Here is a 15477-nt window from a genome sequence, read left to right as displayed (position 1 = left end):
TTTGTAACCACTCCTTTATTGCTTTAGATTATACAGCCACAAACTTACATTACTTAGCCGATTTTGTACTAATGTACCACTCATAATTTAATAAAGAATACATCTACTTTATCGCAATAGAAAATAATTCATTTGAATGAAATTGTATGCAAAATAACATTAAATAAAAATAAAACATTCCATAGGTCACGTTTACATGCAGGACCATAAAACAATTTTTAGGTTAACATAAAGCAAATTAAATTTGCCAATAATTAAATATTATCAGTGGCATTACATATTCAACATAATTTTAAACGAACATTCTCAATTTAAAATGTGCAAATTAAATTTTTACTAAGACAAATCTAAATTACGAAATAAACAACTTTCATAAATAAAGTTACATTGATTGGACGCTCCTTAAAACTATCAAACTGTAAAAATACAATCACAATTTACGATGAATGTGCGGTTCTTCGATATACTATAAATACGTGAATCTTATCAATATCATATCCTACAATTAATTATCGGAGATGTGTGCAAAATTATAAAAAATTGTATAGCAATGTTTCATGGAATGTAGAAACATAGTTGGTAGGATACGAAGTGGCTATATTTTGATTATTTCAAATGTGTTCTGTGCTATAGGGCTTGAACAGTACTATTATTTATAACCATAGTAATACATAAAATTATACAGCAGGTATGATAAATAAAACAATAGGCAACAACTCAATAAGCGGAAAGCTATCAGACCCGCAGAGTGCTTAAGTAAAAAAAGGAATGCTAAACAACCTTGAAACATTTCATAAAATAAACTAATACTGGATATAACTAGATTCTTATAATAATAGAATTCATACATTCTAATTGATCCAGAATATGAAGCTCAAAATTGGTGAACTTTAAAAACTTTTAACGTGGTCTCGCTTCCGATTGGGCTTTGAAAAACCTACTCTAATTTCGCGGTATTTGATTGTAAAAAAAAATCTATGATTTATGGCGCGTGGCTTTCTAACATAACATGAAAATAATTTTCAATCTGTGCCTGAGCTAGGAATAACCAGTGTAACTATATACCTGAATATCCTTTGAATTTATTACAATTGTTACATTATTGATCTGTGTAAAATGTTTTAAAATGTTTGGCACAACTATAACTCGTTGGAAGGTAAATTTTTGTGGGCAAATACGTAAAGAAATCTATGTTACAACAGATCAGTATTGTAGTTTTAAATTGCTAACATGCAAAATTCACACCCTTAACCTACTTTAGAATTATATCGGTTTGACTGTTACATTAAGACGTAATGGTAACATATCAGACTACGAAATTCTTACTAGCTATCTAGCCTTATTTGATAAATTAGTGTCTTTAAAATCCGTTAATGGCGCTAGAATCGCACAAGCGCCAAGGGACAGCATTTCATGATAACAGACAGTATATCATGGTATATATTATGTCTTGTATAGTTGTATCGTTATTACGTCTAATTATCAGTTAATAATAGATAATTCAAAAGAACAATTGCGATTATTCTATTGCAGTGTAATTATTTGCACATAGTTAATCGCTATGTGAACGAGAAAGAACTATAGAGACGCGTTTTGCGTCTCTTTCTGACGGAAAAACGATGTCATACTGTTTTTATTATAGCGTGTGTTTACGACATAGCACCAACAAGTGATATACGCGTATTGTATTTAATTACTATTTCTTAGCTTGTATAATAGCACATTCAGTACCGATATTTTATTTAGATGGCGTTTTAACACCAGTAGTTTAATGTTAAAACATTGGCACCATACTAATGGTATGTCTTACTGTTGTATGGTTAAAAACATATATTTATTAAGAACCAGTTACTTATATTAAGGAGATGAAACTCATAGGCACTCTTATACACCTGCGATTATGTCTTTAATATGTATAGCGAACAGTGAATACCAGATATATTTATTAATTTACATCTGATAATATAATGGATGTCTTTTTAAATAAATGTTTACGTTCTTGTACATGTTGGTAATAATAATATGAACCCCTATACAATTTCATTCCATTTCTTATCTATTTGAAACCATTTTCGTGGGTTAGACTTCAAATATTTTGAATGTCTTTACTTGTTAATACTAGAAAGCTAACAATAACTCTATATGAAGACTTTGACTAATTTACTGTGTACAGATAGTTGTCTTCCTTTCAATATAATTTGTAAGAGGTTTTGTGAGAAATAATGGACATGATGGATTAACATTTATTCTAGCCATAAATTCGACGATTCTAATATTAAGTTCGTTAGCATTAGCTAACTGGGCAAGATATCATATGTCGTGCCATAGCTGTTTCTTTGGGCAGCTAAATTACACGTCTTTTAAATAAAATACTCCGAAATACGATTTGTCAATGCAATAATGTATATAATTTTAATTAGATTTCTATCTATATTGAGAAAGATTAGGTATAAGAAGAATTTAGGTATCAGTTTTCTTTTTACTAAATAGATGTCGAATACATCTATCAATAATACTGTTTATTGTTATTAATTTATTTATAAAAGGTAGGAACAAAAAGTCACGACATACTTTAATATTAAATTTTGCTTATTTTACTGAAAACATGATTCTTCATTTCTTCATAATAATCAATAATACATAAAACATTTTATTTAAAAGGCGCGTAAAATACACACTGTCAATGTATAATAATTTATCGTATAACCATCACCTTCACACCTGTATAACTCTTGATGCGTGAGAGTGAAAAATCCGATGTTACTAATCACGCTTTCCTTAACGAATACATTATACGCCTACATTCAAATTTATATTAAAATAAGCTTGACGCTTCTATATTAAAATTTTACTATTATATGAAACATTATCTACAGAGAAATGTTCTTTTGTCGTCCTTGATTTATATATTTATTTATTTTCATCTTGCATCGGATAAACTGTAATTGTGCAACCCTAATAATAAAGATAATGATTATATGAAGAAAATTAATTTATATTAGAATAATAATAATTGTCTTACAAGTACAGGGTAACCATTTGGAAGAAACGCAAGCAAACATTTCTTATATTATAAGATATTGACTCAACAACCTCACAGTAATGTTATGACTACGTGGACAGCTTAAAAACTGTAAATGCTCACGTTATTATATTGGGAAAAATTAATTTTAGACTTGCAACACTAAACATTCGCTTTGTCGTTTTATAAGCATGTCCGTGTTTTATAAATAGCTTTTATTATAATTTAGTCTATGCTCGGTCCGGTCTATGGTTCGAACGCTGACCATAGATCATAAATCTTGCATCACAAGAGTTTTTATGAGCGACAAGTAAAACTCGTACTACCGATGCTGACGAGTCTTGTCCAGTCGCCGCCGCGCTGAAAAATGTCATAATTCATAATTCTTCATTTTTACAAAATCATTTCAAAATTACATCATATTTGCAATTTTAGTATAATTTAGTACAAATATTGCAACATTTGCATCCTCATGTAAATATTTGAGAATAGACAACACCTACAGAAGTAAAATACTAATCCCAAATAGTAAGTCTGTCTGTCTGTTTCTTCATTGCATTCTTAAACTTCTTATGGATGGATGGAAATTTGGTACAGATCTCCGTACCAAATAAAAAAAGGAAAAAGGTTTTGCGGTATACAACTAATATAACCTATTAAGCTTACCGAGACCCACAACCGAATCGCCCGGCGTCCTCGGTCCCTATTCCTTCTTCTTGCCCTTTTTCTTGCCGGAGCGCTTGCTGTAGTTCTGCGCGAGCGCATTCACTATGGACACCACGAAGTATAGAACCATAGCCAACACGAATTTCTCTAGAATGCTCGACAACACCGAGCCATTGTTTTCTGGCAGCGACGCGTTGTTTTTGTGAAGTCTAGCTTTTTGGTTACGAAGGAATTCCAATAGTGGCGCCTCTAGTTTCGGCCCGATGTACGGTATCCGTTCGACCCATTGGAGGACTTGTCTGAAAAAATAAATTTTATATTTAGTTATATTATGCATGCAAGCGACGTAAATATTTTCAGTTAGGCATTAATATAATACCAATGCTATGAAACTAAAAATTAAATTTAGCAAAGGCCGCGTTCCATGGATACGGTATTGTAATAATTGAAATAATGTTTCATGTTGGTTAGGCACATGAAACCGAATGAGTAGAACAAAATCGATTGCTGAGACGTGATCACAAGTGACCAAGAGGTTTACAGAGGAGATTCCACCTTGCGATCAATTTTTTTTTCTATTCTTTTAAATTTCTCAATTTATAAAGCCTTTGTTTGTCTATGAAACTGCGAATTAAACTATCAAATTGGCAAACGAATAAAAAATAAAATCACGGCTTACAATTTACTGTACGCTGAACCTTGTAACGCATCTATGAACGTATCTCATAAACTGAATAAGCAAAATATTAATTTACATTTTTCTACCATAACGATACTGATTTATCTATCTAATACTATCTAATATTGAGCTATCGTTAATTCAAACCCCATAAAAAATAACAGAGCTCACCCGACGAGCGTCTCATTGAACGCGACTATAACGAACATCTTCTGTATGTGCATCTTTATGACCGCCTTGCCCAGCAGCGTCGCGCCGAAGAACGTCCAGAAGGGCACGAGGAAGTGTCCGCAGGTGAGGCCGGCCAGGTCGAACAGCGGGTTCGGTATCGACGCGCACGCCAGTATGCCCGCGAAACCCACGCGCTGCACCAACTTCTGGACCATTTGCTTCGCTCTGAAAGTGGGCGCAATCATTTTTATTAATGACCGGCTCTCCGCCCGCGGCTTTGCCCGCGTAATGGCAGGAGAAATAGATAGTTCTTGCGTTATAAATAGTACCACTTTCATTTATATATACACATTCTTGGTATAAATATTCATCTAAAAGAGATCTCAAGGAATGTTTAAGGGTAAGCATTGAAGAGTTAGTAGCTGGTAACGAATTCTATGTGTCGATGATGATGGTGATGACGATGACGATGACGATGATGATGATGATGATGATGATGATGATGATGATATTATAAATGAAGAATGAGATGATGATGTTTTGTTAAATGATTTTAGTGTTAAAGACATCTGTATTTACTATGTTGATGATATTGTCCATGACGATGACCTCACCTGCCAGTCCTCGAGTCATCACTGGTGTTCAGCTCAGCCACCCCACCCCCCGATAGTCTGGCGGCACGAGCCATGAAGTACGGGGGCAACTCCCCCAGGGCCGTGCCCATGCCCCACATCATGGACTCTATGCGCACTTTGGCCATAATGTTCCATATGGTCACGGGGTGTTGCGGGTCGACGGACGTGGGACAGATTATGCTGTGAATAGAAAAAAATTGTTCATGTTAAGCTTTCCTTTGTATATAATATATTTGTATATATATATATATATATATATATATATATATATATATATATATATATATATATAAATTTTGTAAATAAAAGTTAAATGGAAGTAACAAAATTGGAGCAGTACTAAAAGGTGCAAATGGGTCTGCCTGGGTCTGAAGGAATATTTTCGCTACCTGTCGCTCCGCTTCTTGCATGTTGTTGTAAACTAGTAACTACTAGTTTACAACAACATGCAAGATGCATGCAGAAACTTCTGAGCGTGTTCAATCAAATAAAAAAAATAGTTTTATAATGTTATGCTGTCGTTTCATAAAGCAGCGACAATTCAAACATTTACCACTGCGCCATCTAGTTAAACTAATCTAACCTATTTACCATGGAAATCAAGTAAAAAACTAAAGACCCGCTTAGATTTTAGGATTAAACGGCGATGCGAACTAGACTTACTAATAACAAAACTTAAAAAGTACAATCACTGTTTCGCATAAATTGACAAAAGCACGTTCAACCTGGCACATAATAATAAAAATATCAAAAGAAAAGAAAAAAAGAAAAAGCTATCATAATGGCGACTCACTCGTTCGGATAGGGCGGCTCGGGGAAGTTGAGGCCGCCGCACTCGTAGGCGGCGAGCGTGACGCGCGCGATGTGCGGGCCCAGGTACAGCAGGAACGTGTGCAGCCCCGTGCCCAGCCCCACGGAGCTGCACACGCCCAGTATCACCCACCAGCCCCACCAAGCCAGCGTCAGCACGCCTTCCTGCGAAACAACAATAAAAAATCATAAAAAAAAGAAAACCCATTTTCAACGCGGTAGCTACGTGAAAAGCAAGTGAATGCAACAAGCGATAGAGATCGTGATTATAAGCGTTCGTATTGTGGCGCATCTATTTCTCTTAATTCAGCGATAATCATTATATTCAATTTATGAAAGTATGCAATTTTTTATCACGTTATCACGCAAAATTATCGTCCGTAAACCGACTTTATAGTAGTGAATTCCCGTGACCCCCAGGTGGGGCACAGGATAGTATGGGGTAGATGACGGTAGGTGATCAGCCTTCTGTGTCCTGCGAGACCGGAACACTTTTATTTGTGCGTTCCCACCGGGAATTGGACCCGGGACCCCTCGGTTCTACGCTCATGCGTTAAACACTGTACCAAGGAGATGGAAACCGCCTTTACGTAGAACCAATTAGTAACAAAAAAAACAAAAAAAGAAGGAAATTTGTACATCAAGAAAAGCATTTTTTGTGAAAAAAAAATCGTAGATCTTACTCCTTGACTACGATCGACTTCATTGATTGATTCATGATGAGATTAACAAAACCACGGTGTGCAATAGCCTAATCACCTACTTGTAAATAATTATGCAATATTTAAACATTTTATAGAAATAAAAAGTGTAGAAAATATATCACTACCTGTACATATCTCTGATGTGGTCCATTAATATAGAAAGAGACGGCAATACCGCTGACTAGAACAACTAGAGACGCTGCTAATCCCTTGTACGCTAACAGTCTGAAAATGTAAATGCATTCATATTAACTATACATTAAGAACTGTCTCGTTAAATTTTGTACTGGATTCAGTTTTGAAAACGAACATTCAATTGTGTATAATAATCGATTACACATTATGAATGATGCCTCCTTAATCTCACTAATTAGTTTTAAAATGGAAGAAGAAGAATTGTTTAAATGGAAGCATTCCCTATAAAACATATATGAAAAAAGAGTCAATTTGAGAACCTCCTTCGTTTTTGGACGTCGCGTCGTTTTAAAAGATTCTCAAACGAAAATGCAAACAGAAATGATTATAACGAAATTATATCTACAGTTATAGAAATTATTTGAATGAATAAATACCTTCGTAATCCAGTTGAGCACAAAATATATAATTCTCGGAAGAAATATTCAAGCGTTGTAAATGGTCGCCTCCATAGCACTAGACTGTCTGTATCCATTGGTGGTGCTTTTATTCTGAAAATCATTCGAAATCGGTTATTTAAAACTTGTATAGTAGCTGTTCGCCCCGGCTTCGCCCGTGGTAAATACATAGCCTGTCTATCAGTGTAGATGTAGCTTTCTAATGGTGAAATAATCTTTGAAATCGGTCTATAAGTTTTTATGTATATATTACAAACATACAAAGTACAAAAGTTTTCTCCTTTTCAAATTAGTGTAGATAAACTATAGTTTAAGTATAGGTACAGATCACTATGTAGTTATTTCAAATGTATTAATTTAAACGAATCATAAATTATAACATAAAACGAAAAATTATTCCCTCACTTCGACCGAAGCTACTTGTCCATATTGGGGTTTAATTCAAAAAGTTTTTATTCGCGTCGTATTACGTCACAATATAATTGTGTCTATAAAAAATTTAATGATACAAATTATATTATTATATTTTTACGAAACTTAAGCAAACAAATGTTTTTTTTTAATTTGGGATTACATTTCCACGTTAACGTTCTTTCAACTGGGAAATATATATATAATAGTATATATATATATATATATTAGGACATCAGTTGAAACTTGCTATTTAATTGATTCTTTTGGAATGTGCGTAAAGTAACTTTGCGTAAAGTAGCTTATTTTAACGGCTAATATGTCTATTAAATAATTGTTTTTAAGTAATGTTTTGTCCTAATAAGATGTCTATGTGAGAGGATTATTTAAATATTGGGTAAAATTAATGAACATTTAGTTTCATTCTTTTAAAAATATTTTAAGATACCTGGAAAAATAAACCTTGTGTAAGACGGAATCGCATTGGAAAGAGAGGCTCTGTTGCTTGTGACACTGAAGTCGTATTACCAAGACATAAACAGAATTGCTTGGTTTCGTTACGCAATTACGTATTTTGTTAGGGAAGATCAATTGAGACAAGATCTTAATTTCCGCACGCAAACAATTTGAGATTACGGGTGCTTTCATACTCGAGATTTATTTAAAATTTCATATATTTATTAAGAACTCAGATTTAGGTATTTGAACATTCAATTTTAAATGTTTTTTTCGGTCTAAGTAACAGTAAACATTACATCGAATCTAAATAAGACTCAGTGGAGGTAGTAATTTTTCTCATACCTACAGCCCATAAGTCTCAAACCAAAGTCATCATGGTAAATTTTCTTCTACACCCCACTAACCAGTGCAATAGATTTTAAACCTTATTCCATAACACGAACGTAAAAATTTAAATGTAGACTTACTTTATCTCCTTAGGATGCGTATGGTGCAGACCGTTGCGCGTGCGCTGCTCCGTGTCTACTTGCACAGCAGCCGCCAGCTTGTAGTACCCTAGGCGGGCGAGCTGAAATAATTACGACCATTATGAATTAGAAGAAAAGAGATAGACATATGTTTCATAGTTCATTTGTGACTAAAGGGACTATTAAGGTTCAAAGCTACTAAGTGTAAGAATATCTAGTGCTATCAATTTAGCAAATTAACGGGTGTACTAAATACTAGAGATAGTAAATTTTCATTAAAAAAAAAATATATATATAAATCTCATAATTTGGTACAGAAGAATTATTGGATATATTAAAGAATAGAGAAAACAATCCTTACTTTGTAACTGTATGCAATTCTATTAAGATCGCATTGTAATTTTGTAAAACGTATTTAAAGTTATAGTGAAGTCGTGGATACAGCGGACACGAAGCAAACGATAATTTTATTTAACTTCGATGATCTATAAAGTGCTAGGCGGTCCGCATATAGCGCTCAGGGTTCACACACAATCCAACGCAGAGCGAAATTTCAAATCGTTCCAGCAGTTCCTGAGAACCCCGCAACGTCACACCTTCATAATATTATATACATACCAGCTGACCCGGCAAACTCCGTTCTGCCACACTCTTATCATAAAAAAATAAATATCCGATATGTTCATAAAATTTCATAAAAATCGGTCCAGCCGTTTCAGAGGAGTATGGTTACTAACATTGTGACACGTAAATTTTATATATATAGAGATTGTCTATAATAGTATCAAATACGATCCAATTGCAAAAATAACAAAGACAAAGAGAGAACTTGTTTATAGACACTTAGATTTAATATTCAAATGTCAATCTATGTGATAAAAAAATCAGTTCCGGATAATAAAATAAGTAATGTAGGTGCATACTAATTCAAATACATATGATTATATTCCATATAAATGTAGTGGAATATTTTTTGGCGAAAAGATGATAAAGTGCCAATTCGAATATACATAATAGGTATTATGAGTAATTTTGAGAGATGTCATATATTTATTGTAACAAATTTTCGCAAGATATAATAAGTGCAATGTACATATTATTTCTAATTTTCTAATCTATACATTAAAAATCTATATATTATAAAGCTCAAGAGTTTGTTTGTTTGAACGCACTAATCTCAGGAACTACTGGTTCGATTTGAAAAATTATTTCAGTCTTAGATAGTCCATTTATTGAGGAAGGCTATAGGTTATATATATACCGGGCGAAGTCGGGGCGAACCGCTAGTAATTTATAAATAGAATTCATACAAACGGCGTTACCCTTTTAATAAATGAAGAATATTAAATAATAATTACTGTAGATACAAATGTTCTCTAAAAAATACACATAGGACATAATTAAACAAAGTAAATAATGATCTTATTCTGATATACCACTACCGCAGTATCAATAAATTTATGCAGAGTCACTACGCTTAATTAAGATTAGTTAAAAATGTTTTTCGTATTTAAATAGCTATTGATAAATTTCATTGGAATAGTCCATTTAGCTTTCAGTATTATGAACGCTTTCATTAAAAAATAATATTCGTGAATTGGTAAACGATATTTCAAATAAGGCAATTTTATTTTACCCACTTCGGAAAAAAAATTAATAAACATTAACATATTTTGAAAGTAACGTTTTTTTCTTTTTTTACTTTTGATACATTTTCATGCATTTTTTTTTCTTTTCATACAGTTTAATTTGTTAACCGTTCTTCATATAATAACTGTATTATTACTCAGTGGTGATATTAAAAAACCCTTTGAACGTAAATTATCTATATGAAGGTTACGAGAAACGATAAGAGTTAGTTATCGTCAGTTATCAGGAAATATTAACGAAGAATAGGTCAATAAATCTCGGAGACATTCTCAGTTATAGCTTTCTGAAATTGTATTTTTTAATTAATAAAACAAGTCAATCTTTAAATCTATGCACTCTTAATTTGGTATTAGAAATAAAAAAAAATCGAATTACTCTCTCAAAATTCATATATAAATGACTAGGCTTCCGCCCGGTGTCGCCCGAGGTAAATATGACCTATAGCACTAAGGGACCACGTATCACCTATGTAATGGTGAAAGAATTTTTAATCCGGCACAGGATTACTACAATTAGCGCGTTCAAACAAACACTTTCATATTTATGCAAAATCCCATTCTACGTGTCATAACTCATAACAATTTTCATGATTTGCGATGTACGAGTAACAAAATTGTCTAAGATCATACATAAATCTAAATAAAATTAAACCAAACTATTCAATGTGCACTATGTAGTATATACATAGACGATGGTCATTAAGCTCCAATAAAGATCGTTATGAAATTAATGAAGCGTGACTATGGCGTCGTTAATAGGGGCTTCACATTGTAACATGCACACGAACTAATAGAAACCCAGTAGAGTACGCTTACACCGTTATCTCTCCACGTAAAACTACGTCAACCACTAGCTACACCACTATGAGCAACTTCAAAATACCACGCCAACGGAACACGTTTCCACCAAAGCGAAAGTGAAACTGATCTGAAGACTGTGACATCACAAAACATTTCACTTTCAAAAAAACCAACCATCTATCTATAGCTTCCTATCACTCTCAGTTCACTTTTGTTTGAGGTCACCTAATCGCGTTTATTCACGGTTTTTCAAGAAGTCATTTAAATAAGAACGATACTTCGTTTTTTTTCGTTAATTTCGAATATTTTAAATGAAACGTACTATATTTAAAATGATGTGATTAATTAGTTAATGACGAAATGTATCGAAAAAACTATGCTATCTATTTAGTAATTGAACAATGAAATTAGATTTTCTTGAAACTGTTATTAAACAAAGGAATAAACGCGTGCACAGGTTATTGACCAAAGTACATTAAAAATAAACAAACGCACAAACAGGAGTTTCTTTGAAATGACTCGGTAAATTTTGCACAATCAACCCGTGAAGATAATATCTAGTACTAGCTAGTCAGTTTTATTACGATAGCCCTTCGCGTAAGGAAACGTTTTTAGCCTTGGAATAAATCTTAGAGCACAAATAATCGTAGATTGTTAAAAAAATATGACACAATGGGCGTGAAGATCTCATTCCCAGTGGCCATTTACACCTCAAAAATAGTATAAACAATTTTAATAGTCATTAGTCATTGGTCGCATAAGATGCTAGACTTAACTATTGTATTAAAACAATGTACCAGACGCGTAATTAATCGACAACAGCTGATTGACGTGGCGTTACTCCAACACGGGTTTCTTTTTCTTCCGACTTTAATATTTACATTCAAATTTGAACTCTAATCAGACAAACATAATGAGCAAACTAGTATCGATTGAATATAGATTTGGTTTGATAAAACTAACCTTAATACATCAATGTTAATAGCGAGTTTATTGTTAGCATAAAAATAAAGTGGCGTGATCGTCGCGTGCGCGGTGTATGAGGCGTGGTTGTGTGGACAGAGCTAGTGACCTGCATAGGGTGCTTCGTGCTACGTATGCAGTGATTATGCGTTGATAGCGCGGAAGTATAAAGTGCTTCCGTTATTCATTTATTTTGTCCAATTACGCCTTGTTGCTATGCAGTGATAGAGCAATTACCATAAGCTTGTATTTTTCACCTAGCCGTATTAAATTGTTATTTCTTTTTCGTTTAAGAAAATTTTCTATGCATTGCTGCGATTTGCGACCTTGCCTACAACGCCAGCGTTGCAAATGTTTCAATAAACAAAGTTGATTTCTGATAAACGCTAATTCTCTGACTAAGAATTAATTCGTAGCAAATTATTATGAACCTTTTGTCAGTATATATACTACTAGCTGCGCCCCGCGGTTTCACCCGCGTAAATCCGTATCCCGTGGAAATATCGGGTTAAAAAGTTGCCTATATGTTATTCCAGTTGTCCAGCTGTCTACGTGCCAAATTTCATTGCAATCGGTTCAGTAGTTTTTGCGTAAAAGAGCAACAAATACACACACATCCTTACAAACTTTCGCATTTATTATATTAGTAGGACTAGTACGACTAGCTTTTGCCCGCGGCTTCGCACGCGTTAATTCGGAGTAGTAACAGATGTTATTACTTATTATACATACTAGCTTTTCGCCCGCGGCTTCGCCCGCTTATATCGTGCGACATGGTAAGGAGTTTTTTTTTTTCGCATTAAAAAGTATGGTTGGTTTAAACATTCATCCCCTCGTTCAACCCTTTCTATCCTTTTTTCGCGATAAAAAGTATTCTATGTCATTTCCCAAGATCAGTTCTATCTTCATACCAAATTTTATCAAAATCGGTTAACTGGTTTAGGCGTGAAAGCGTAACAGACAGACAGACAGACAGAGTTACTTTCGCATTTATAATATTAGTAGGGATAACTTTGTATGAATGCGAGAAACTAGTGGTCTGGTCTAAAAATACACATTAGAATGTTTTAAACAAATTTAATAACGTTAACGAAGCCGCTTGAAGCGTCTAGCGTAACTTTTTATGAAAGTAAATTCAGCAAATAATATTCAGTAGTTCGTAACAGGTGCAGGTACATAATATTTTCATATATTGCAAACTAAATATCCTAACGAACCGTGCACGCTTTGAAAGTCGTATGACTTTAGCACTTTCACATTTACTTTCAATTCAATTTACTTACTGCGACTGTGAAAGAACTTCCTAATCTTAGAAACACGCTTCTCTAGTTTTAATAATTATTAAATTCAAAATTTGCCCTGTAATGTTAATAGATTATTGCTGTTTTATTGTCCTTTTTTTGAAACACTCTACATCTAAAGAACTGTTTCCGTCATAGTTCATATTGCATCACCTATCTCCATTTTTAAGGTACGCGCACGAATTAAATAGGCAATCAAATGCTTTGACATATAAATTACATGTCTTAGATCTTGCAACCATTCGAACTACTCGTATATATATATCCAAATGTGAACATCAAAGTCTTAATCAATTAATTAACAGTAAATCTAGAAAGATGGGTCATGTTAAATGTCAATTAATTTTCCCATTAACTCGGTGAAAAACGACCACAAAGCTTTTTAGGTCAGCGCTCATCAATGAAATAAAAATTTGTTGGATAAATTATTGTAAGTACCACATTCTACGTTGATCGCAATTCACAAAGTAATTGACATTATTTATTATATCACCACACCATTATAGCACCACATCATCATCATCACCACACCATTAAGATGTGTTTATAGTATATTATTTACATTGAAAGCCTAAAAACTAAAAAAAAAAGCAACGGCATAAGAGACTTAGTGTACATTGATTTTGGGCGGATAACATTCGAAAAATTTTCAATAAGAATCATAATCTTTGTACCAGAAATTGACCTTTGAATTGTTATATATCGACAAACATCATGCCCAACTTGTCCAAACAAATCTGTCTGCGCGATAACATTTACGGCTTACGAGTACTATAACAATCGAGTGTGGATAAAAATAAATTATAAACATAAAACATTGACCTAATCAGCCAAGCGTGAGTGCCAAATCAGTGACAGTGAATGACAATAGTTGCTGATATTTATAAAAACGTCCTAGATATTGAAAACATAATATATTGTAAGTAGGTAAAATTAAATAAGAGTTGGCTGTAATAATACTCGTTCTTAGAGAAATAAATATAAAAATACTAACATTTATTAGGTAAGTACGTAATTTTTTTTTTTTTGCTGTGTATACTATACACCTCCTTTTTTATGAAATTATAGAGTCAAGTGAAATAAATACAAAGTATCTTCTGTTTTTTAAAAAAAAAAAATTACGTACTTACCGTACGTAATTTTTTTTTTTGCTGTGTATAGTATCCTCCTTTTTTATGAAATTATAGAGTCAAGTGAAATAAATACAAAGTATCTTCTGTTTTTTACTCTTGCGGCTTAAAGCGTATATTTAAAAGTAGGTTAACACAGTTCCAAGTAAAGCGAAGTATACAATACAAACCCATGAAAAAAAAACGAGCAATATGTTATCAAACTATGAAGTCTAAGTATGCCAGTCGGGTGTTAGCGCCTGTATAAACTGAGAGCCTATAATAGACGTAGACAGGAAAGTATGCATCGTTCAAATATTTGCTTTGAGCGTTTTAATGCATACCTTACATGTTACGTTGCTATAAGATCGATTTGCATCGCGATGCAATAACGTATGATATGTTTAACGTGATAAAAAGCAGAACCTAAATAGCATACGAGTATATTTGTAGTGTATTTTGAAAGCGAGATGACTGTTGTTCTGAACAAAATATATAAATATATTAGACTCAATTTTTTTTAAACGGGTTCGGTAATAGAGGGATGCACAAAAAATTATTCAAATGTTTAGCATGATATTTTTATAATTAAGCATTGTGAGATATATCATATACCTCATTAGTCATTTAGAGATGTGAATGTTGAATATATCTACTCAATATGACCCAAATCGATATAAACAAATCAAATATCGTCAGTTAGATTTATGAATTCGTTCAATCGATTCATTTTTTTTCAGCTTAGGTAAAACACAAGGTGAAATATAGCATCTAAAACTACCACACCAATCAACAAAACTGATCTAAAAAGGGGTTGTACTTTGAACCATACAAAGTTTATCAGGTCACTATGATTAACTAGCTGCGCTCCGCAGTTTCACCCGCGTAAGTTCGTATCCCGTAGGAATTTCGGGATAAAAAGTTGCCTATATGTTATTCCACTTGTCCAGCTGTCTACATACCAAATTTCATTGCAATTGGTTCAGTAGTTTTTGCGTGAAAGAGCAACAAACACACACATCCTTACAAACTTTCGC

General features: G+C 33.3%; 1 protein-coding gene across 2 annotated transcripts in view; it reads right to left on the bottom strand.

Moving 5' to 3' along the window:
• The window catches only part of LOC119836194 (vacuole membrane protein 1), an 18626-nt gene continuing 3149 nt past the window's right edge, over positions 1–15477 (bottom strand). The window contains exons 2-9 of one of the 2 annotated variants that reach the window (XM_038361454.1): positions 8618–8718; positions 7260–7373; positions 6813–6912; positions 5967–6148; positions 5153–5353; positions 4539–4763; positions 3689–3987; positions 1–3382 (exon numbers count right to left, since the gene is read on the bottom strand). In XM_038361454.1, the coding sequence (XP_038217382.1) occupies positions 3726–3987; positions 4539–4763; positions 5153–5353; positions 5967–6148; positions 6813–6912; positions 7260–7373; positions 8618–8718 (1185 nt within the window). In that variant the 3' untranslated portion in view covers positions 1–3382; positions 3689–3725. Of the gene's footprint in view, positions 3383–3688; positions 3988–4538; positions 4764–5152; positions 5354–5966; positions 6149–6812; positions 6913–7259; positions 7374–8617; positions 8719–15477 lie in introns of those variants that run through there. The other variant, XM_038361455.1, reaches the window with a different exon arrangement.

The sequence above is a fragment of the Zerene cesonia genome, chromosome 23 (assembly GCF_012273895.1).
Source record: "Zerene cesonia ecotype Mississippi chromosome 23, Zerene_cesonia_1.1, whole genome shotgun sequence".
Taxonomy (NCBI): Eukaryota; Metazoa; Arthropoda; class Insecta; order Lepidoptera; family Pieridae; genus Zerene; species Zerene cesonia.
This window is presented reverse-complemented; position numbering and strand designations above follow the sequence as displayed.